General features: G+C 42.9%; 1 protein-coding gene across 1 annotated transcript in view; it reads right to left on the bottom strand.

Moving 5' to 3' along the window:
* PPP2R3B (protein phosphatase 2 regulatory subunit B''beta) overlaps nt 1-17790 on the bottom strand; it is a 100697-nt gene extending 82907 nt beyond the window's left edge. Inside the window, exons 1-2 of the mRNA XM_050919459.1 lie at nt 17695-17790; nt 14379-14839 (exon numbers count right to left, since the gene is read on the bottom strand). Coding sequence (XP_050775416.1) covers nt 14379-14729 — 351 coding nt within the window. The 5' untranslated portion in view covers nt 14730-14839; nt 17695-17790. The remainder of the gene's footprint in view (nt 1-14378; nt 14840-17694) is intronic.
* Between the last annotated feature and the right edge of the window lie 6606 nt (nt 17791-24396).

Here is a 24396-nt window from a genome sequence, read left to right as displayed (position 1 = left end):
TAAAATTAAATTAAAATGCAGAGCCCCCTGGACTGGTGGCCAGGACCCGGGCAGTATGAGTGCCACTGAAAATCAGCTCGCATGCCGACTTCGGCACCCATGCCATAGGTGGCCTAACCCTGCAGTAGTGCATTAAGGAAGCCAGCTGTCACCTGTCAGATCTCATCCTCTCACCAGAAGAAGCATATGTAGTGAAGCATCTTGTTTTGGTTAGTTTTTTTTTTAAACTTTAATACAATTTTGCTGTGTGTTTATATTAGAGAAAGCAAGGCATTGTACTTGGAGGGTAAAGTGGTAAGGTTTGTGGGGAGTTTAGTCCTTGGGAGAATTCATTCCAGTTTCAGATCACCCTCAGAGAAAGTTTTGTCTCCCACACAGACGAGCTTTACCCTTATTGTTGTGTTCCATTGTGTCAGAGGAGTGAAGTTACTGACAATGGTCTTTTTACCAGAGCTTAAGATGAACTTTTAAGTATCTTGGGCCCAGGCCATGAGGTGTATTGAAGATAAGGACTGAGACCTTCAACTTGATTCAAAATTCAAAAGCCACTGTAGAGAGCAGAGCATGGGTGTGAGGTGCCTGTGCTGCTGAGGCGGCATTGGAGTTTCCTAAATATTGAAGGTTTCATATGCCCAGGTATACTACATTGCTGTAGCCCAGCTGAGAGGTGACAAAGACATGAATAACGGAGGCCAGGCCGTTGTCAAACAGGATGCAGCAGTCTCCTAGCCAACCAGAGATGGTAGTGAGTGTTACTCATGGCTGTTGTTATGTGAGAGCTCAGTGTTGGCAAAGAATCCAAGAGTAATCCTAGACCATGGACTGAATTGACTAATTGAGGATGTGAACCTTCAATCAAAAGAGAATGCATCGTGGCTGAAAACTCTGCCCACCAGCACCATCTCTGTTTTGCTTAGGTTTAGCTTCATCCAGCTGCTGTTCATACATGAGCTGAACTCATCCAAACACTAGACCATCTTGGTGGCACTGAATTGGGCATATGTAGTGAAGGATAAGATGAGCTGTGAGTCATCTGCATATTACTAAAAGCAGCAAAGAGTCCTGTGGCACCTTATAGATTAACAGATGTATTGGAGCATGAGCTTTCATGGGTGAATACCCATTTCGTCGGATGCACGTGACGAAGTGGGTATTCACCCACGAAAGCTCATGCTCCAATACGTCTGTTAGTCTGTAAGGTGCCACAGGACTCTTTGCTGCTTTTACAGATCCAGACTAACTCGGCTACCCCTCTGATACCTGCATATTTCTGGCATTTGATTCCACGCTGTCTGACCAGTTCACCTAGTACAGGAGTGGCCAACCTGAGCCTGAAAAGGAGCCAGAATTTACCAATGTACACTGCCAAAGAGCCACAGTAATACATCAGCAGCCCCCCATCTGCTCCCCAGCACCTCCCTGCCAGCTGGCAGCCCCCACCAATCAGAACCTACTCCCCCCGCCCACTGCAATCAGCTGTTTCACGTGCGCAGGAGGCTATGGGGGGAAGGGGAGAGAAGCAAGGGTATGGCAGGCTCAGGGGAAGGGGCAGGGGCCTTGGCCAGAGCAAGGGGTTGAGCAGTGAGCACCCCCCAGCACATTGGAAAGTTAGCATCTATAGCTCCAGCCCTGGAATCTGTGTCTAGGTAAGAAGCCACATATTAACTTCTGAACAGCCACATGCGGCTCAGGAAACACAGGTTGGCCACCCCTGACCTAGTGGTTGCATGCAGATGTTGAAAAGGACTGGAGAGAGAACTGTTCTCATAGAACTCTACAAGTGAGGGGTCTAGCGGTGGAGATGCAGTGTCCCATCACTATTTGTTGGGTGAATCCCTCCAGGAAATACTCAAACCATTTTAGTGCATTACTCTGGAGCCCACTGTCTGTCTCTCTCAGGCAATACAGCAGTATAACATGGTACTGTGTTGCTGTGGAAGAGAGGTACAGGAGGATGAGAATAGATGTCTGTTCTCTATCCACTGACTAATCATCCATTAGTACCACTAAAGCAGTTTCAGTTCCACATCCTGACCTAAATCCAGACTATTCCAAGTACAGAATGTTAGCTTCAGTTAGATGAGCTTGTCATTGGCCTTTTGTTAGTTTCTCTGTAAGCTTGCTCAGGAATAGGAGGTTTGACACTGGGAATAGTTGGCTAGGTTTAAGTATCCATGGTGGGGTTCTTCAGTGTTGGTCAGACTATTGCATGTTTGAAAGGGGAAGGGAAGATTCCTCCTCTGAAAGATGCATTGGCTATTTCAGTCATAAGTGACATCCAGTTATTCATTACTTTCTTTCAAGAGCCAGGAAGGGCATGGGGTAGATGTGCGAGTCTTGGGTCAGGACTCAGAGTGCCCAGAATGTCATGAGTGAATGTACTATATTCTGGGAATGCAGGGGAGGCTGTTGGTTGGTGGTTTCAGGCAGAGAATCCATGCTGTTTGAGAAGACTACCTGCATACACATGATTTCAGTAAAGTTGGGCAATAGACATTTGCAGTGCTTGGTAACTCAGTTCTGATACAGGTTATAGGCATTCAGGATTGATAAAGCGGTTTACTACCCTGGGTAACTCCTTGGGGCAGGATTTGGGCAGCTTCAATGGCGGTTCAGTAAGATGATTCTCCTGGGAGCATAATATAGCTTGGTGCTAGGGACATGCCTTTTGTTGCCTCAGAAAATCTGCCCAAGTCTGATCAAGTTATAACTCTCCTGTATACTAAATGAGGCAGGGGGTCCTGTGGGAAAACATGGTCATGGAAATTAAAGACAATCATAATGCACACACACAAGAGGCAAAATTAAAGTTGAACATGCAACTTTAATTCTGGCTTTTCTTAACCTTTGAGCGTTTGACTTTTCAACCTTAACATTCATTTAATATAGCATTTGTATAGTTGTATTTAAGCTCAAGACTACATGTATGATACATGAAGGTGGGGGGTAGGGAGGAGTAGCTGACTTTGATGCACACCCAGCCGACTGTAAAATCCCTCTTGGTCTGCTTGCTTTACCTGTAAAGGGTTAACAAGCCCACAGATAAAAGAAAAGGAGTGGGCATCTGACCAAAAGAGCCCCTGGGAAGCTAGAACTTTTTAAAATTGGGAAGGCAACTTTCTCTTTGTCTGTTCTCTGGGCTGCAGGGACAGAGCAACAAAGCTATAACCAGGAATGCTGTGTAAGATTTGAACCAGGTATGAAAAATTACCTTCCATACCTAGAAGGAATTATTTGGATAGGGAACATTTAGATAAAGAATAAGCCTAATTATGTTTATTTTGACTTGTGGATCTCCTCTGTGCTAACCTCAGATACTTTTGTTTGCTTGTAACCTTTAAGCTGAACCCCCAAGAAAGCTATTTTGGATGCTTAATTTTTTGAATTGCTCTTTTAAAATCTAGCAACAGCCTAAGTTTCAGATGTATTTATTTTCTTTGTTTTAATTAAATTTACCTTTTTCAAGAAGGATTTGGATTTTTGGTGTCCTAAGAGGTCTGTGCATATGCTGTTTGATTATCTGGTGGTGATAATAGCTAATTTCCTTTGTTCTCTTTCTCAGCTCTTCCCCCTGGGAGGAGGGGGGGGAAGGCAGGGAATTAAAAGGCTTGAGGGTACCCACAGGGAGGAATTCTCAAGTGCTCCTCACTTGGTCCAAGGCGGTTTTTGCATTTGGGTGGTGGCAGTGTTTACCAAGCCAAGGTCAGAGAAAGCTGTAACCTTGGGAGTTTAATACAAGCCTGGAGTGCAAGTATTATTTTAAAATCCTTGCAGGCCCCCACTTTCCGCACTTGGAGTGACAGAGTGGGGATTCAGCCTTGACATTTTAAATTTTTCCTCCAGAAAGCAGCATTAATGTAGTGTAACTTCCAGCATCAACACTGAAAGACTATACAAGAAAAGTAAACTTTGTAAGATATCCCTTATTCAAAAGCTAGTAATGTATCTATGAGCAATATGATACTAAATTATCGAGCAAGTCCTCAGGATGGTTTTGGGTTCAGTGAGGTAAGTAAGTACAAACAAGTAAAATAATATATTCAGAGTTTATGCAATGAGGGCATTTTCTCTGTGTGAATATTTAAGAGCAAAAATAAAGGGAAACCCAGGTTAAATTAGTTGGTGGACTTTAAAAGTAAAGTAACTTCATATAACTTAATTTGTTTTAAGTTCAATTCTGCACCTGCTTTCTCAGTTTTCAAAACCAGAATATCAACTTGGGCTACTAAGATAAGTAGACACACAAAGCTGAGGATTATATAAATGCTTCAGTGGTCAGTTTTTTCAGATATGGGACTGAAACATGGCCTATACTGTTAAGATTGAAAAGAAGTTGGACATCAATCACATGAAACATCTCCAAATGATTGAAAACATCAAATGGTAAAAATTCAAGTGGAATGAATAGATCCATTTTCTAACTAAACAGATCCTTCTCTCCAAAGTGGTGTAATCGGCTGCTCTGAATACCTACCAACTTCCCTGCAAAAGTCATCTTTGACATTGATCCAGTGAGAGCAAGATGAAAAAACCCAGACCTAAAACATGATGGCTGAATGACAGACACCTGTTCCTCACAGGCATCCCACTCTAACGTGCCAGATTTGGTTCAAGACAGATCATCATGGAAGCACATAACACAATGGGTATCCTTTATGCTGTCCATGCAACAGCATGTGAACTAACTCCTTCTAAGTCTTCATCCTCTAACTTACTGTTTTTTAGCTGCTTGAATAATCAGTGGCTTTGAGGTAGCACAAACATAGCCTATCTTCAAATATGACTGGCACTTTTGCTGGCTAAAGAATGGTGGACTCCATGTTCTCCGCTAATGTAGAATGGTCTCAATTATCTTTCTTCCTGCCTCTCCCCCAAGTGTGTGGGGAATATGGCCCAGGAAAAACAAGATTTTCCTCCCTTCAAATAAGACCTGTTTTCTCACAACTCAAAACCCTTTTATGGAGACTAAACTCAAACAGAACTATAATTCAAGTCTCATGGTTATCTCCTGAAACCTATTTGTTCATAGGTATTCAGCACCACTGCATACCCTGTATCTTATTTGTGACTGATATCCGTTTCTGGAATTGAGTTCAACTCAACCCATATGTACCGAAGGTGGTGATGGAAGATGCCTCCAACAGGCCTCTGCCAAAAAGAAAATATATACTTCAGTAATCGCAAAGCACATACATACATTTCCCTTCTGTAGTTAAAAGGGCAGAGACGTTGAAAGAAGTTGGCTATAGTGAAATTTTATGCAGCTCTAGGAAATTCGATTCATTCTTCAACTATTCCTGATTAGATGTAAGACCTCTCTCTTAAACCATCTTTTGGAACATAGTCCCAAATGCTACAATATTGTATCTTAATTTTTTTCTATCCCTTTTATGGTTCCTGTTTAGAAACTAAATCTGGATTACTGGAGCAACATTACAAGCTGTTTTTAGAGTTAGGAACTTTTTTCCATTCATGGACAATCAGGATTCCAAATTCCACTTAAATTTAAACTAGTGGTAGGTAAATCTGTTTTAACTCATCTTGGAAGCATGATTAAGTACACATACACAAATAGATGCATTCTATTTAACATTGTAATGAGTGGTTTGTGGATGCATCTGAAGGGAAAAAAGGGTAGATACTGCTATCTATAAGAAAGTTAGCAGCTACAGGAGAACCTGCAATTATACCAAGGGTGTTATTTTAAGGGCTGATGTACACAGCAAATGCACGTCATTCTAAATAAACTTTTATTTCTTAAACATACTGTATTTTATAGAAGAGAAATGTTTATGACGAAGGTTCAGTTCAGCTGATAATAAAATCAGACCAGAGTTCACACAAGTTTTCTGAAGTATAGAACCCAATTTTGGGGGGAGAACTGAGCCTATAAGGGTCATTTCTAAAGAGTATTATAAAAGCCACACCACTATCTAAATGAAGAAGGTTACATTTTCATTTATGACTTCCCCTGCTCTCCATTATGAATATTCAACATTTCCAGTTCTCTAAACAACTGCTATACTTACTTGGGGCAGTATATTGTTAGATGCATTGGGCTAGCTACTGTACACAGTTTGCAGAGTATTCAGACTGCCAAGCAAACTGAGTAATATTAAGAGGGGAAAGAAAATCTTTTGAAGTTAAGTATTGGTTGAAGAATGGAGTAGATTAAACAACTAATCTACAAGACTCCAATACCTTTCAAGAGGTTTCCAGTGACATAACCATGGATCCAAATCCCAAGTGCATTTTTAGCTAAAAATGGCATTTTAGTTTTCCTCCCATTATAAATTTATTAGAAATATAGACATTCCTTCTCCAAACCATTATCTTTTTTCTATTGTTGCCACCAAGAAGGCTTCAAACAAGAGCTGTTGTAATTCCTTACTGTCAAATAGTCATCATTACTTTTAGTATATTTATAAAACTATCCTTATATTACAGGAAAATTAGGATAAATTCTGATGCCTATTGGAATGAAATGTGAGAGGTTCTGACTTCAATAGTTTTACCTATGTTTGGTAATGGAAGACCAGGTCATTCATTTGCCATCTGTTCTGCTATTATAGGAACTTTAAGCCTACAGATAATTAAATGCCTAATAAGAAATTTTTAGGCCTCAAACAAGAGGCAGCTATTGCCACTGCACTATTATAATCAAGAAAACTAGACAAATTCTGTAGCACACGTCTCAGTGTGGAGTAGTTTTGGGGGACCTTTATTTAAATTCAAAACTGCAGATTACTAGACTAGATGTGAAAATGAATACAGTACACCTCTACCCCGATATAACATGGTCCTCAGGAGCCAAAAATCCCTACAGTATTATAGGTGAAACCTCATATCGGGGTAGCGGTGGCAGGGCTCCAGCGGTGATTTAAAGGCCCCAGGGCTCCCCACAGCAGCCAGAACACCAGGCCCTTTAAAGCGCTGCCCAAGCCCCACTGCCGGAGACCTGGGGTTACCGCGCTATATGCGAACCTGTATTATATCGGGTCGTGTTATATCAGGGTAGAGGTGTACTATAAAGCCAGTACAGCAATCCCATAGATCAGATGATATATCCTTGTGTTGAGGGATGCCTTAACTTGTTGACCTGTTGCAAGCATCCTATGAGCCACTGCACAGATTATTCCTGGGGCACAGGTTTGCCCCAGCTAGATTCTCCCACTTCTGACCTGCCTTCACAGTGCCTTCTCTGGCTCACTTACAGCCTGCCCCCGTTACTGGCAGGGACCCCTACTGCACTAGTAGTGCAGTCCGGGGGGGGTATTACATCACTTCACACTTTCATTGCTGTCCTATGGACCTTTTAATTTGGCTACACATTTGAAAAGGTTAAATTTTATACTGCCATTTTCCATTTACAACATGCTACAGATCTTGCAGAGACAACACAAGTATACCATACAAGCAGTTGAAGAAGAGGGGGAAGCTGGAAATTTGAGCAACTGGATTAGGTTAGTGGTAGTTTGACCTGAAAGCAATTTGAGATGACACTAGTTGGATGTTTTTGCTATAATATTCAGTAGTGTTGATATTTAACTTTTAAACTTAACATTTTATCAGCCCATGGAGAGGAGGCAGTTCATGTGTCTGTGGGCTTGTCTACACAGCACAGCAATGCATGCTCGAGGAGTGTGAGTTCTAAAACTCATCAACATGTTGCACACTAACTGGCCCTTGCAATCCTGTTTCAAACAATACTATGTTAACAGGCACTAAGAACTTTTAGCGCATGCCAGCAAGATCTACATGGGCTAGTTAATATGCAACATGTTGATGTGCTTGAGAATTCACACCCTTTTAGTGCACATTACCACACTGTTTAGACAAGCCCTCTGAAATAATTTCAAACTGTATGAAGACTCTGCATTGGTTTACACTCAGTTCTCATTTTTAGGATTTAGTCATAACAGTGAAAGCTAGCTGCCTTTTTTAAAAAAAGATGAAATTTAGAACAATTCTGCAGCAAATTCCGCAACACTGCACAATACTTGAAACCTTCAATAGAAGCCAGGAGCTTTAGAAAAGGAGAGCTTAGAAACATACCATTCGTTGACCAAAACTATTACTTTCTGTTTAAGTGTAATCAAGTCTGAGGTTCCATATAAAATATGGCGCCTGGTAAGCTTGTCACTACAGGGAGAGAGACAATGTCTTCCTATCTGTTTACCTGGTACTCTGCTCTTTGGCACAACCATATTAAATTAAGGATAAGCAACAATACATCTTTCCATCAGACCTAGTCTTTTAGAAAGCTAGCCTTTTCTTTAATTAAAAAGGTATATCATCACATGCTATTTTATGGATGTCTGTAAAATCAGCACTTCTTCACCTATATGGCTGCTGAGTCTGAGATTTGGCTTTAGAGTCAGTAAGCTTTCGCCCCTGGGCTTCCAAACAAATGGTATTCATGTCCTCAGAGCGCCTGTCTGGACCGGGATAGCTTCATGCAGAAAGGTGGGCACAAAATCTGGATGACCAGGTCATAGGGTTCTTTTTCTTTCTTTTTAAGTACAGTAAGCCGTAAATCCACCAGTTATCTAAATTTCCCACCCCTCTATCCTCAATCCTTCGCTTTTCCTTTTCAGTCAGGAAAATGCTGGAAAACAGATACCAGACTTAGCCTTACTGCACTGGGAAGGAATTAAAAAAAAATGACTCCAATACTACTCTGATATGCAATTTCTATGAATTCACACATTTGTAATACAGTCATTATCTGCATAACAAAAGAGCATTAGTCCACATAACTAAGTTCATCACTTTCATTCTACTTTATGATGCTGTCACAATAAAGAATTTCTGGAGAATTTTTTCCACTGAGAAATATTAAGAATAACTACTCGTATTGGGAAGAAAAGCAAAATTGACTCATTCTGATCTCCTGGATAAGAAATTCTAGTTAGTCTTCCACTGAGAATTCAGATTTAAAGCCCCTGTGCCCATCATAAATGGAACAAGTAGAAAGATGAGCACATACTTACAACCAGACTCCCACGCAGTCTATTTACATAAGGCAATAAATCATTCAGCCTCTACACCATACTGATAGAACTTCAAGGTCATATATCTACTAGGCAGAAGAGGATACAAATGATGACCCTTGAGAAGCAAAGGCAAAATACTAGTTAACCTTCCCAGAGGCTAAGGATAACAAGGGACTAAGGCCTAGATTTTTAAAGGGATTTAAATATTGCTTCACTCAGCACTGCAATGCTGAACTGATATAGGAGTTTAAGCCTCATTTCCAAAGAGACTTAGGCTCCTAAAACAGTTTGGTTTTGCAATGCTGAACAAAGCAACACCTAAATATATTTAAAAATTTGGGCCTAGGCTTCTCACCAGGACATTGTCCTTCTATTGGTAGATACTACCTCTCCCTTTGTAGAGTTAGTGTATGTTAGTAGTGTATGGTAAATTTTTCAAACTCTAGTAAAGTGCACTGCACTGTATTAGTGCCAGGAAAAGTGACATGTGGCCTGTGGATAACCAGTGAACTAGAGCTTCCAACTAGAGATGTCAGTTTTTAAGGCTCTACTCCACATCGTTAGTCAAATGAAATCCCTAATACCAATTTCAGACACTAGTGTAGCTTGTAAATCCAAACAGTGAAGTAGAAGATTTTATCAGATGCACCTCCACATAAGAGTGCAAAATAACTTAGGCCTGGTCTACAATCGTGGGGGGGGGAGGGGAAAGAGGAGAGAGAGAGACAGAGAAAGAATCGATCTAAGGCCTGGTCTACACTACGCGTTTAAACCGAATTTAGCAGCGTTAAACCGATTTAACCCTGCACCCGTCCACACAACAAAGCCCTTTATATCGATATAAAGGGCTCTTTAAACCAATTTCTGTACTCCTCCCCGATGAGGAGAGTAGCACTGAAATCGGTATTGCCATGTCGGATTAGGGTTAGCATGGCTGCAATTCGACAGTATTGGCCTCCAGGAGCTATCCCACAGTGCACCATTTTGACCGCTCTGGACAGCAATCTGGAGTTGGATGCACTGGCCATGTAGAAAGGAAAAGCCCCACGAACTTTTGAATTTCATTTCCTGTTCGCCTAGCATGGAGAGATCAGCACAGGTGACCACGCAAAGCTCATCAGGTAACAATGCAGTCCCTGTGAATCGAAAAAGAGCTCCAGCATGTACTGCACGGGAGGTACTGGATCTGATCGCTGTGTGGGGAGAGGATTCCGTGCTAACAGAACTCTTCTCCAAAAGACAAAATGAAAACATTTGAAAAAATTTCCAAGGCCATGATGCAGAGAGGCCACACTACGGACTCAGTACAGTGCAGAGTGAAAGTTAAGGAGCTCAGACAAGCCTACCAGAAAACCAAAGAAGCAAAGTCCAGGGCAGGGCTGAAAACATGCCGCTTCTATGCTGAGCTGCGTGCAATTTTAGGGGGATGTGCCACCGCTACCCCACCCCTGTCCGTGGATTCTGAGGTGGGGGTGGTAATCGCAACCATGGCTGAGGATTCTGCGGATGGGGAAGATGAGGAGGAAGAGGATGAGCTTGTAGAGAGCACATAGCACTCTGTTCTCCCCAACACCCAGGAGCTTTTTCTCACCCTGACGGAATTACCCTCCCAGCCCTCCCAAGCAACTATCCCAGACAATGAAGCCATGGAAGGGACCTCTGGTGAGTGTACCTTGTAAATATAAGACATGGTTTAAAAGCAAGCTTTTTTCATGATTAATTTGCCCTGAGGACTTGGGATGCATTCGCGGGCAGTACAGTTACTGGAAAAGTCTGTTAACCGTTTGGCAGAAATCCTCCAGGGACATCTCCATGAAGCTCTCCTGGAGTACTCCAAAAGCCTTTGCAGAAGGTTTCTGGGCAGCGCTGCTTTATTCCGTCCTCCATGGTGGGACACTTGACCACACCATGCATGTAGCAAGTAATCTGGTATCATTGCATGACAAAGCCTAGCTGCATATGGTCCCGGTGATTGCTGGCATTCAAGCAACATCTATTCTTTATCTTGCTGTGTTATCCTCAGGAGAGTGATATCGTTCATGGAAACCTGGTTGAAATTCAGGAATTAAATTAAGGGGACAGAGATGGCCATTCCTACTGGGCTGTTTGCCTGTGGCTTAAAAGAAATCCTTCCCTGCAGGTAGCCAAGTGGGGGGAGAGGAGGGGGGCACCTGGCACTGAGCTTTTCTGTGTTTGGCTAGCAGGGATCTTCCCTGCTACCAGCCCTGTGATTGGGGAGGGGGGGTGTTTAGCAGTGATCTTCCATGATACCAGCCACGGGGTGGTTTCTGCTGCTGCATATTAACAGGAAAGAAGCAGCACTCAATGGGCTTTGCTTGCTATTTGGGAAAGGAAGGTGCTGGATAGACGAAGACTGCCGAAGACGAAAGGCAATGGATTACCATGGCGCCATGCAAGCCGAATTCTGCTGCCTGGACCTGCATCTGTGATCTGTAACACCAAAGCCGCAGGCACTCAATATTAAGATGCAAAATGCGACCTTGTAGTGTAAACACATGTGCTATGTAAGGTGAATAGTGTTGTTCACCGTGAAAGAATATGACCATTGTTCTGTAAAATGTATTTTTTTAAATACTTCTCTCCCTTTTTTCCCTCCCTCATGCAGCTGCAAATTTTTCAAGCCTCCCTACTCCGTCCCAAAGGCTATCTCAGATAAGGCGGCGGAAAAAAAAGACGCGAGAAGAAATGTTTTTGGAAATCATGGAAGTGACCCGCAATGAAAGAGGGAATGACAATCAAGGGGGGAGGGTTTCATCAAGGAGAAACACACAGTCACACTGTACCCTGGCCAGTGATGAAACTGGTTTTCAAAGCTTCTCTAATGCGCATCGCTTCCTGGCGTGCTCTTCTAATCGCCCTGGTGTCTGGCTGTGCGTAATCAGCAGCCAGCTGATTTGCCTTAGCCTCCCACCCCACCATAATGGTCTCCTCTTTACTCTCAGAGATTGTGGAGCACACAGCAAGCAGCAACAACAATGGGGACATTAGTGACTCGCTCAGACCTCAGCCAAACCAATGTGCGCCAGCGTGCCTTTGAACAGCCAAATGCACATTCTGCCACCATTCTGCACTTGCTCAGCTTATAGTTGAACAGCTCCTGACTACTGTCCAGGCTGCCTGCGTATGGCTTCATGAGCCATAGCATCAAGGGGTAGGCTGGATCCCCCAGGATAATGACAGGCATTTCAACATCCCCAACTGTTATTTTCTGGTCTGGGAAGTATCAGAGGTAGCCATGTTAGTCTGGATCTGTAAAAGCAGCAAAGAATCCTGTGGCACCTTATAGACTAACAGACGTTTTGGAGCATGAGCTTTTGTGGGTGCATGCATCTGACGAAGTGGGTATTCACCCACGAAAGCTCATGCTCCAAAACGTCTGTTAGTCTATAAGGTGCCACAGGATTCTTTGCTGGTCTGTGAAGTAATTCTCTTGCTGCAGCTGTTTAAACAGAGTAGTGTTCCTGAAGACGCGAGCTTCATAAACCCTTCCCGGCCATCTCGCGTGGATGTTGGTGAAACGTCCCTTGTCATCCACCAGTGTTTGCAGCACCATGGAAAAGTACCCCTTGCGGTTTATGTAGTGGGTGCCCTGGTGCCAAGATAGGGATATCGGTTCCATCTATCGCCCCACCACAGTTAGGGAATCCCATTGCAGCAAAGCCATCCAATATGACCTGTACGGGTCCCAGAGACCCTACCTTTGATAGCAGCAGCTTAGTGATTGCTTTGGCTACTTGCATCACAGCAGCCCCCACAGTAGATTTTCCCACTCCAAATTGATTCCCGACTGACCGGTAGCTGTCTCACGTTGCAAGCTTCCACAGGGCTATTGCCACTCGCTTCTCAATCGTGAGGGTTGCTCTCATTTTGATATTCTGGTGCTTCAGGGCAGGGGAAAGCAAGTCACAAAGTTCCATGAAAGTGTCCTTACGCATGCGAAAGTTTCGCAGTCACTGGGAATCGTCCCACACCTGCAACACTATGCCGTCCCATCAGTCTGTGCTTGTTTCCCGGGCCCAAAATCGGCGTTCAATGGCTAGAACCTGCCCCATTACCAGCAGGATCTCCAAAGCGCAGGGGACTGCAGTTTGACAGAATTCTGTGTCCATGTCCTCACTCTCGTGGCTACTCTGTGGTAGCCGCCACCTCCTCACCTGGCTTTGCAGGTCCTGGTTCAGCACTGATTGCACGAGAATGCACAAAGTGTTTAAAACGTCCATGATTGCTGTCTTGAGCTCAGCAGGGTCCATGCTTGCCATGGAATAGCATCTGCACAGTTCACCCAGGAAAAAAGGTGCAAAACAGTTGGCTGCTGCTGCTTTCACAGAGGGAGGGGTGAGGCTGTACCCAGAAGCACCAGCGGCAATGTTTTTTGCCCCATCAGGCACTGGGATCTCAACTCAGTATTCCAATGGGCGGGGGAGACTGCGGGAACTATGGGATAGCTATGGGAACGCTCAGGAAATTGATGCTAGCCTCAGTACATGGACGCACACCGCCGAATTAATGTGCTTAGTGTGGCCATATGCACTTGACTTTATACAATCTGTTTTTAAAAACTGGTTTCTGTAAAATCAGAATAATCCCGTAGTATAGACATACCCTAAGATACGCAACTTCAGCTACGAGTCGACACATCTTAGATCGACTTAGAATCAGTTATTTTGTGTCCTCGCGGCATGGGATCGATGGCCACTGCTCCCCCGTCAACTCCACTTCCACTTCTCACCATGATGGAGTTCCGGAGTCACCGGCAGCGTGACTGGGGATCAATTTATTGTGTCTAGTGTAGACACAATAAATTGATCACTACCCGCCAATCTGGCGGGTAGTGTAGATGTACCCTTAGGTGTTAAGTTTATTAAAACAGCTACTCTACAACTAAAATCAACAATTTTCTGCAATTTCTAATCCTCTAGGAGTAAATGGATTTTCCTGCACATGTAGCATTCACTGTGGTATGTTTAGCATCTAGTAAGAGTTGCAACATAGAGATATACAGCTCAGATTGTACGGTATTATATCTGTCAAGAGTTTAGTGTCCTTTTACATTACTTTGTTACACTTCACAGTACTGAACAACTACCACTGCTGATTTTGAAGAACTGGAGATTCAAGAGGGAAAAACAAAATGAACATTACTCAAAACAAAACAAACTCACAAGCAATCAGCTACAAAACTCAGTCTTTTGATAGTTTAGACAAGTATTAGCAAAGATTAGCAATTTATGCCACTAACTCACTTTTTGATTGAATGCAGTGGTGAAACAAACATCCTCATAACTCGTCAACACCACACACTTCAGATTCACCTATTACAAAAGTATTCTATTTTAAGTCTCAGAAAGTAAAGGAACTTACTGTTCTTGTCCCTGTAGATCTACGTATTCCTCTAATATTAGATAGGTTTCTTGGGCTAGTTGAAGTTCCCAGGGGGAGAGCTGTAGAAAGATGAGGAGGACTGGAAGGAGTCACCAAAGGAGATATCAGGTTATCTAGCATACTTTGTTTAGATTTGGAGGTTTTATTAGTAAAAATGAGAGGTTCACTGTCCCCAGCATCTCCACTACCAATTTCAGTCTTCTCTTCATTCTTGATCCTTCTCAAACAATCCTTTAACATCAACTGGGTTGCAGGCTGACTGAGCCAGCACAGGAAGAGTTCATCCACTTTCATTTTAAGTACAGGTTGCAAAACTTTCCCAGTCGGCATCTTCTACCAGTTTACCTTTGTTCCAACAAAAGAACTCAAGTCAACCAGATTAAAAAAGTTTCACTACTTATTCCACTGTCTTTCACTCTGTTGCACAACATCCAAGATGCCTGTTAAAAGAAAGATTTTATTGCTTAATATTATGGTTGCAACAAGATGTCAAGACTGAACTAATACCACGTAGTACAAACTTCGATACAAGGCTTGATGACAAACATACATACAAATAAATGAGAATCGGGTCACATTCCATCAACTATGGATTAGTATCACAATCTATGAAAAGGCTTTTAAAACTAATCTGGGCTGTGAAGGTTGTTCCTCTGAGTCCCCATCCTGTACAATCTTAGCATAAGGGAGATAGTTTACCTGATCAACAATACAGACCTATAGCGATATAACTACATTGCTCAGGGTGTGAAAAATCCACACCTCAATATAGTTATACCAGTCTAACCTCCCCCATGTAGACAGTGCTATGTGGACAGGAGAAACTCTCCTGTCAACAGTTACTGTTTCTGAGGGAGGTGGATTAACTACAATGAGAGAAGCTCTTCTCTCAGCCTAGGACTGTTTACACTAAAGCTTTTACTACTGTAGACTGTACATGAAGACAAGCCCTAATACTTTTCAGACATTTATTTCCAATTTTGCAAAAGAACCCTTCCTTTCTGTGAATGTAGATGTGCAAAGTTTTAAGGGCTTTTTTTTTTTTAAATAAAAATAGAAGTGGGTCTTAATTAAGGCTTCAAACCAGACTCATACTACAGAGGCATTACATGCAAGCAATGAAATTCCAAGCAAATGAAGTTAGTATTAATTAAATGTTAAGACTGAGATAGCAAGCATTTGAGTCAGGAAATACAGCACTAACGTTGAAAACTCAAACTTAATTCTGCATCTTATGCCTTAAAATATGATCCCTTCATCTCACTTTAAATGATTTATCAGTATAATCCTAAATGAAATTTCTTATCAAGTTTATTCAGTTAGAGTACAGTGCTGTTTTTCAGACTATTTGATTCTTATGTCTCAGTCAGAACTACAACACAAATCAAAGTTGAAAATACCAGTTAATGTTATCAACCTTTACAATGTATGGAACGTTGTTTTTTTAAAAGCCAATGCAAACCTTTGATGGCTTTAAGTGTTGGGATGGCTGCAAGACCTTTCAGCTTTGAATTACTCTCACTTCTGAGGCAAAGCTCCAGGTTGAGCATGCCTGAGTTCAGAATTTAAGGAAAGAAGCAAAGGACTAAAGCAAAATACTAAAAAAACCAACTGTGTTCTGTCCCAGTTCTGTAGTTGACCTTGATAGCTCAGTCACCGCATCTGTAAAAAAACCCTGTCATAAAGAGGCTTAATGTTTGCAAAGCATTCTTATCCTTAGGTGGAAGGCTTTATAGATATGCAAAATAGTTGTAATTATTATTATTAAAACCTCAGTAAGGAAGAAGTATATCTGAAGCTTTTGTTAGCACCATAATTTAGATACATTTAAAATTAGGACGCTTGAGCCTTTATCCAGTCTTCCAGCTAGCATGCTTCACAATAATGGACAAACTCAAACTCAGGAACCTTTAAACATCCATAACATGACTTACTCAGACTTTCTTTAGATATGGCTTGTTTCCAGATCCCGACAATAATTCAAACCAAGACAGAGGGAATCTGAATTAACTGCAAGTTAGATGTTCCACTATGTATTTGCCGGTTGGGATTTTATGTTATCTAAGCGAATTAGGAGAACATGTAAAGTCAATGTGATCTGTGCATCAAAAGCCACTGAGGCTCTTTATATATTTTAAAAAAAGCCACTCACAATATGCTATATAGTCCATATTTTAGGGTGTCAACAAATAAGGGCAGAGTAAAGATTCAGCTTTTCCTAAATTGCATATGTTTGATTCAATAACATCCACATTGATTTTGCAGTAATTTTCTGCAGGGAAAGAATGCCTGAGAGAGGCAGCCAAAACGCACTATGCAGTGATAATGGTTGCAGTTAAGCACTCAAGACAAGGCAGGCAGAACAACAGTAAATGGTCAACTTTCTCTCTTCCCCTCCCCACTTTCTGTTGGCTACTACAGCTTTTCAGATACCGTGTTTATGACACCACAGTTATCCATGGTGTTGAACTCACACACTGTTCAAGGAATGGCAACGATATGACAGGGAAGAAATGCACTGAGTGGCCCATCCCACCCAGCTCACTGCAGGACTGATCACATCTATGGTCTATCTCCTGATAGACTCTGTCCCCTGAGGAGAGAGAACCCGGGGTGCCTCGGTGCAGGTCATGAGTCATGAAATTAATAGACAACAGGTTTAAAGCTATCATGAGGAAGTACTTCACCCAATGCAGAGTCAACCTCGAACAGGTCACCAGGGGATGTTATTAAAGCCAGAACTATAACGTGTTTAAAAAAAGAATTAGCTACATTCATGGAGGACAGGTCCAACCACAGTTATTAGTAGGGTGAGCAGACTGTCCCAATTTTAGGGTCTTTGTTTTACCCCAGCCTGATTTTTCACATTTGGTCACCACAGCCATTAGCCAAGATGGTTAGAGATGCAACCCCATCCTCCCTCTGGCCCCGAGCACTAAACCTCTGACTGCCAGAAGCTGAGACCGGATGACAGGGATGGATCACTTGGGAACTGCCCAGCTCTAAAGGCAGGACACTGGACTAGATGGACCACTGATCTAAGCACGATGGCAGTTCTTACGGCCTTGGCAGTGCCCAGCCCTGCTCAGCCTCTCCTCTACGCCCGCACCCCGCGTCTGCCCCCGCCCCGCCCCGCCCCACCCGGACAGGCCCTCGCCGCGGGACTGACCCGCTCACAAACAGCCCCCCAGGGCCCGGGCCGCCCCGCGCTCCCCGGCAATCTCCCGGCCCCACGGGCGGGTTCGGAGGCACAGTGCAAGGGGGGAGGGGCGGTGACGGCGGTTTCATATCTCACCTCCCGCCGCTGCCTTCAAACCCGCCGCGCCGCCTTCCGGCCCGCCCCGCGCGAGAGCGGACACTTTATAGAGCCCAGCTCTCGCGAGAGTCTCCCCGCGAGAAGCTGCGCCCGGTTGCCGGGGTGACAGAGGGGCACGTGGCTGGAAGAAAACACAGCCACGCCACGAGGCTACTGCTGCGTCCTGACGTTACCGTGCAGGCGCCTCACCTTCCCAGCAGCCTGTGCGGTGTGACGACACTCCCCTCCCTTCCCGGTGTTTTGCTGGCCCTTCCCTTCTACTGCTCCTTTCCCAGCAGTCTGTGCGGCGGGCTCCGTGCCCCGTCCTGTCCTTTGCCAGCAGCCTGTGTGCTGTACGGCTCCCTTTGTGGCCCCATGTACACCTGCCGCTTCCCCCATGCCCTGCGGGCTCCCAGCATTGCCTCCTGGGGGTCAAGGATTGGATCCTAGCACCCTCCAGTTACCCCCTGTGCCATTGCCATCAGCATCCCCAGGGTTCCTTCTCTCCCTCCCTCCCTCACTCCCTCTTGGAAGCCTCCTGAACCCTGTGGCTGAGGGGGCGTCCTGGGGTGGGGAAGCTCCCGCCTGACCTCATAGTGCATCACAACATAAAAGGCGCATTGTAGGGGCCCAGCTTGTCACTGCAGGCAAGTAGGCGCAACGCAAGGCGCATGTCTCAATCCCATTTGCCACCATATTCCTGTGACCTTCCTAGGCACTATCCCACCCCAAACCCTCAAGGATGGCAACTCTCTTGGCAATAGTTGTCAATCTGTGGTTCATGGTCCACGGAGTACTTGCTGGTATTCTCAAAAGAGCTGACTAATCACATGATGCTGGCTCTTCTTGTTTCCAGCTGTTACGTTCCATTAAAAGAGAGCTAAAAATACATTAAATATTTTCCGATTGCGTTTCTATGTATGCAATTGCTGTAGTTGCCATAGGAATGCTATGGTGGGGTTGCAAATGGGAGGAAAGATGGTTTATGTGATAGCAAATGGGAATTGAGGTGAAGCCCCTGCAATGGTGAATGTAAAGGTAGATGATAGACAATCTCTCTATTAAGAACTTCTCACAGTTTGAGAGCCACTCCCTGCCATATAGTTCACTTCACTGTTTATCTTTCTCTCCAGCCTCAAAACCTGTGTAGTTTCATACTTTGTATAAATTTCACAAATAAACCTCTGGGACTTTCTGGATAGGCTTGTGGGGTTGAGGGGGTTAAGAGGGACATGTGCTCATACCCTTGCACACACACAACTTTTCACTCACCTATTAGCATTCGCTCAGTATAGCTGCAGGCCCTCTGTATTTGTATCCAGATTCCCCCACCCTCTCTTCTGATATGGTTTCACCTCCTTTCGTATATATATCATCTACTTATCACAGTGAAGTGAAAGAAAGGATTTAGCTAAATTTAATCTATTTGCTATTGGCTTCCTTTGGCATCTTCTGTGTAGTGGTGGAATGCAGTCTTTGAAGTGTCAGAGTTCCAGGACTGGGGCAGCATTAGAGATGTTCTTTCCTCACTTTATTATCTACATGAAGCAGCAACAAAGAAGTGGTTCAGAAGGAAGGAATAGAGAGTGTGTCTACACTGTAATAAAACACCGATGGCTGGCCCATCTCAGCTGACTCAGGTTGCAGGGCTATAAAATTGCAGTGAAGACATTGGGCTTGGGCTGGAGCCTGGGATCTAGGCAGGGCAGGCTCTTCAGTTTTCGCCGCCCCAAGCAGCGCACCAAATTGCCGCCACGGCTGGTGCAGTCCCTGTGCCCTTAGGGCTGCAGGCGCATTTCTGCGGCCACAGCAATTCGGCGGCAGCTTCTACATTTAGCTGAAGCCGCCTTGGACAGCTAAACATGGAAGCTGCTGGCGAATTGCTGCCACCGCGGAAACACGCCTGCCGCCCTAAAGGTGCACAGACTGCCCCCACTGTCCGTGGCGGCAATTCGGTGCGCTGCTTTGAGGCGAAAGCACAGGGACTGTCGCCCCTTGCAGAATGCCACCTCAAGCACTATCTTGGAATGCTGGTGCCTGGAGCTGGCCCTGGATCTAGGATTCCACAGGTGGGGAGCATCCCAGAGCCGAGGCTCCAACACAAGCTCAGACATTTACATCACAATTTTATAGGCCTACAGACTGACTTCTGCAAGCCTGAGTTAGCTGCAGGTGTTTTTTATTGCAGTGTAGACATACCCTGACTTTAAGGTTAGGTGAATCTAGGAAAGTGAAAAAGTGGGATTGCTCTTCCACCTGTGAAGAGTGAAGGAAAGAAGCAATAGATAAGAGGAAACTAAGATTGGATGAGCAAAGGAGAAGGTTCATATAAGATCTGAGAGAGAATCTGGTATAAATCCAAAGTTCAACAAGTTCAGGAAAGCTATTCCTGTACTAAAAATACTAGCCTACCCAAAACAATGGTGTTATTGTCATTGTTTTTGAGTTTTTTGAACCATTCCTGTAAAATACTTTCATATTTTTACACAGTTTTTAAAATTGGATTCAGAGATGTTAAGAAAGCCTGTAAATTGACGAAGGATAGGTTGAGGGCCCCCCACTTTCTCAAGTAAGATAGTATTCTGTTTCCTGCATATTGGACTGTAAAGTTAGGAGAGTAGGATTTTATGAAGACTAAAACGTATTGAACTGCATTATCCAAGATGGGAAGTGATTAAGGCATTGAGCATAAAATATGCAAAGCAGAATCTGAAGTAAGGATAAATCTGTGAATGTTCTGGAGGTAGTGAAGGACAGACTTCAATATGGAGGATGAGAGAAGACAAAAAAGTTTGTCCCAGATTACACAATTTCTGGCCCTAGGAGTACAGGTCTGAGTTAAGCAGAGTGATAGAAGAGTCAAAGACATGGAACAAAGAGGACTTTTAAAACATCTTGAATGTCTTTGAAGCATTCCTTAGTGATGGTGTAGCCATCTGTTGATTGACAGAGTGACAACAGGTGGCAATAGAGGGATCAGAGAGCAAATGGAGTGAGTTGTAAAGTTGGATATCATCTGCATAGAAATGATGCCCTTTGTTGACACTGGCAATGAGATCTCCCACTGGGAGGAGATGGAGAAATCAGAGAAAAGAAATACAACATCTGTGAAAAATACACAGGGTCTAAGTCTTGTCTATGCATGTTAGTGTAAATTCAAAGTAACTCCATTGACTTTAACAGAATTTGTAAAGATTTACACTGTTTTTGGTGAGATGGGAATCAGAACCTCTATGTCTTCAGTGAAGGAGGTAGTACTTGGGGCAAGATCATCAGCTGGTACTGCAATTGGCAGTAATACTTTGGCAAGTTGGTCCAAGGAAAGAACTTGCAGAAGTTGAATCAGGTCTCCTTCAATAGGGTGTCTCTGTCTCTGGAACTTGCTTCTATAAATTTGAGCCCATATTTGTCCAATTTTAGAAAAAGCTATAAAATGCACCCCTTTGTTAAGGCCTTCCAACTAAGAGCTTCTGAGTGCGACCTCCCCCTTATAAATGAAAAACACTTTTTAATATATATAACACTATTATAAATGCTGGACGTGAAGCAGGGTTTGTGGTGGAGGCTGGCACCTCATGACCCTCCATGTAATACCTCGCTACCCCTTGAGGGATCCCAACCCCCAGTTTGAGAACCCTTGCCCTACTTCAAATATAATATTTTAGAAGGGCAATTTTGCGAAATCTTTGGCTCCAATACTAAATCTAACAATAAGAAGCTGCATTAAAACAAAATAAAGTGGCTAGCATTTCATTTTTGCTCTTTAAAACCATAAAGAGTATAGTTTACCAATATTGCTTAGTAACATCATTTTCAGATTATGTATATAGAACATATGATATATATCAAGTAGCTCCAAATACCACTTTCATCCTAAAATGCCTTCAGCTTTTTCTGACTTTCCAGTACTCCATCTACACTATAAGTCAGTGTCTTCAATCAACAGTTAGAACTGATGAGTGCTGACCTTTTTCATTTCTGATTTCTTTATGCATGTATGTCAGCATAGTAAATATCTGTGGAGAGCAAAGGAAGATTATTGCCATAAACACAGTGGGTCCTAAATGCCAGTGGTAGGTAATGGGATGTTTCCAGTGGATATAGACCTATAAACTTCCAATGTATTGTATAAGCCCTAAATCATGCAGTCTTGAGTACTCAGGCAAAACTCCCATTAACTTAAGTGGGAGTTTTGTTTCAGTAAATTCTAAGTATTTCATAGTTAGCCTATAAATTATAGTGGTACCATTTCCAAAACAGCTTTTCACACTTACTTTTCTGCCTTTCTTTCCTGAATGTAGAGCTGCCATTTTGCCATAGATTGCACATATGATGAGGTGAATACCTACTTTTTAGATCCAGGCACAACTCCCTGTGAAGAATCTTTATGAATTCTTATACTGGAACTTTAAAACTGAACGTGTGGAGGAAAACTGTAAAACTGTATTAGGATGTAGTTTTAAAAGAAAAGAGCTACTTTTGTGTCAGGCTTCTAATATGGCTGTTGCTGACACAGACCACAATTTTCAAATTTATGTACCTAAAGTTAGATATAAACCCTATATTTCAGCACTTAAGAAATAAATAGTGGCCTGATTTTAAAAGTTGCTGATGACTTGCAGCTCCTACTTAGTTCAGTTGGAGGTAGGTGTTCTCAGCATCTCTAACAATCAGGTCACTTTTATTTAAGTGCTTACATTCCACACTTTTGGCCGTAGCTACTAATCTGGTTTGTGTCTCAAAACTTGCTGTTGCTTTTACGACTTGGTCATATGACACAATCAAAGAATTATGGAAAGGGATCTGCATAAAGGGACAGGGGGATCATAGTGGATCATAATCTCAACATGAGTCAACAGTGTAACACTGTTGCAGAAAAAAAATCAAACATCATTCTGGGATGTATTAACAGGAGTGCTGTAAGCAAGACATGAGAAGTAATTCATCTGCTGTACTCTGAGCTGATTAGGCCTCAACTAGAATATGGTGCCCAGTTCTGGGTGCCACATTTTAGGAAAGATGTGGACAGATTGGAGGAAGTCCAGATAAGAGCAACAAAAATGGCTAAAAGTCTAGAAAACATGACCTAAGAGGGAAGATTGAAAAAAAAAATCTGGGTTTGTTTAGTCTGGAGAAGAGAAGACTGAGAGGGGACATAACTGTTTTCAAGTACATAAAAGATTGTTACAAAGAGGAGGGAGAAAAATTGTTCTCCTTAACCTTTGAGGATAGGACAAGAAGCAATGGGCTTAAATTGCAGCAAGGGTGGTATAGGTTGAACATGACAAAAAATGTCCTAACTGTCAGGGTGGTTAAACACTGGAATAAATTGCCTAGGAAGGTTATAGAATCTCTGTCATTGGAGGTTTTTAAGAGCAGGTTAGAGAAACACCTGCCAGGGGTAGTCTAGATAATACTTAGTCCTGCCATGAGTGCAGGGGACTGGACTAGATGACCTCTCAAGGTCCCTTCCAGTCCTATGATTCTATGATAACACTGTAAAATGTAGAGATTTCTGTCTGATCAATGGGAGAAAATCCAATTTTCTGCTATACAAAAGAGAAGTGCTAGTGCTGAAAGCAATGAAGTACTGTAATCTTGTGTGTGGATCTAGAACACGGACAGCTGGGGCTTCATGCATCCTCTTGTATGCTAGGCTGAGGGGAAAGGCTAAGAAAATGTTAATAGGCTGGGACTCTCTTACACTACGGACCCACACCACCCAACCATGACACTTTAGCCTTTCTTGCAGCTGCCTACCAAAAATAGAGCTAGAATGATGAGCTAGATATCATATGGCCTCCAAAAGTAGCATCATATGCAGACAAAAAATTTCAACAATGCTGACTTAGTGTACACATTCTGCAGCCAGCTATAAACTAGGGAAAGCATGAAATTCAGAGTTAAGGCTCAACATTTGTGTTTATGCCTTCACTTTGTGACTAGATATTGCAGAAAATAGAGTCTGTATAATCACCTACAGATCAGCAATTCTTGCAACACCAGGCAGGGTGTAGTGCTGGGTTTAATTATGAATTGCTTTGCTGCCTGTCAACTTGTGTCATGGATTTAGGTATTATTTTAAAATATTTTTTGTCCATGAATATGTTTTACTCCCTCTTTATCACATTGTGTGTTTATTGACTGAGACATCATCACAGGCTGTCCCATTACATTAGTGGTTGTTGCTGTATGGAAGTATTTACATTTCAGAACGGGAAAAGAAAAAGTAATATAAAATGTAGTTACTGTAAGAGCAGGTGCACTATTCACCAAACAGGAAAAGTAGTTGAGCAGTTGTTTGCCATTACAGTTTTAGATTAATTTAATTTTTATATCACTTTGGAGCAAGAAAATTGAGCAATTGTACATTTTGCTTAATTAATATTTAGAGGATTGTTTCCCTCAGGGCTTTGGCTTGGACCATGTTTACAGCAATCTAAGTATGAAAGGCTGATTCCCCATTAAGTCATCCTGATCTTCTGATCCTGGGTTTATGGAGTTCTAATGCTATATGTAAAGGTTTTCTCTGACAGTGTATCCAGGCCATATGAAGCATATGGAAAACTGCTCAAAACACAATCTCGGGAGTCACGTTTAGCAAGATGTATGTGAGGACACTAATGGGACGTGGGAGTGGAAATCTATTCATTCCTCAGGTTGTGTCATTGAGCCAAATTCTCCTCTCACACTGATGTGACC

Source organism: Gopherus flavomarginatus, chromosome 1, assembly GCF_025201925.1.
Source record: "Gopherus flavomarginatus isolate rGopFla2 chromosome 1, rGopFla2.mat.asm, whole genome shotgun sequence".
In the NCBI taxonomy this organism is placed as follows: Eukaryota; Metazoa; Chordata; order Testudines; family Testudinidae; genus Gopherus; species Gopherus flavomarginatus.
The sequence above is the reverse complement of the archived record's forward strand: the minus strand, read 5'-3'. Positions and strand labels throughout refer to the sequence as shown.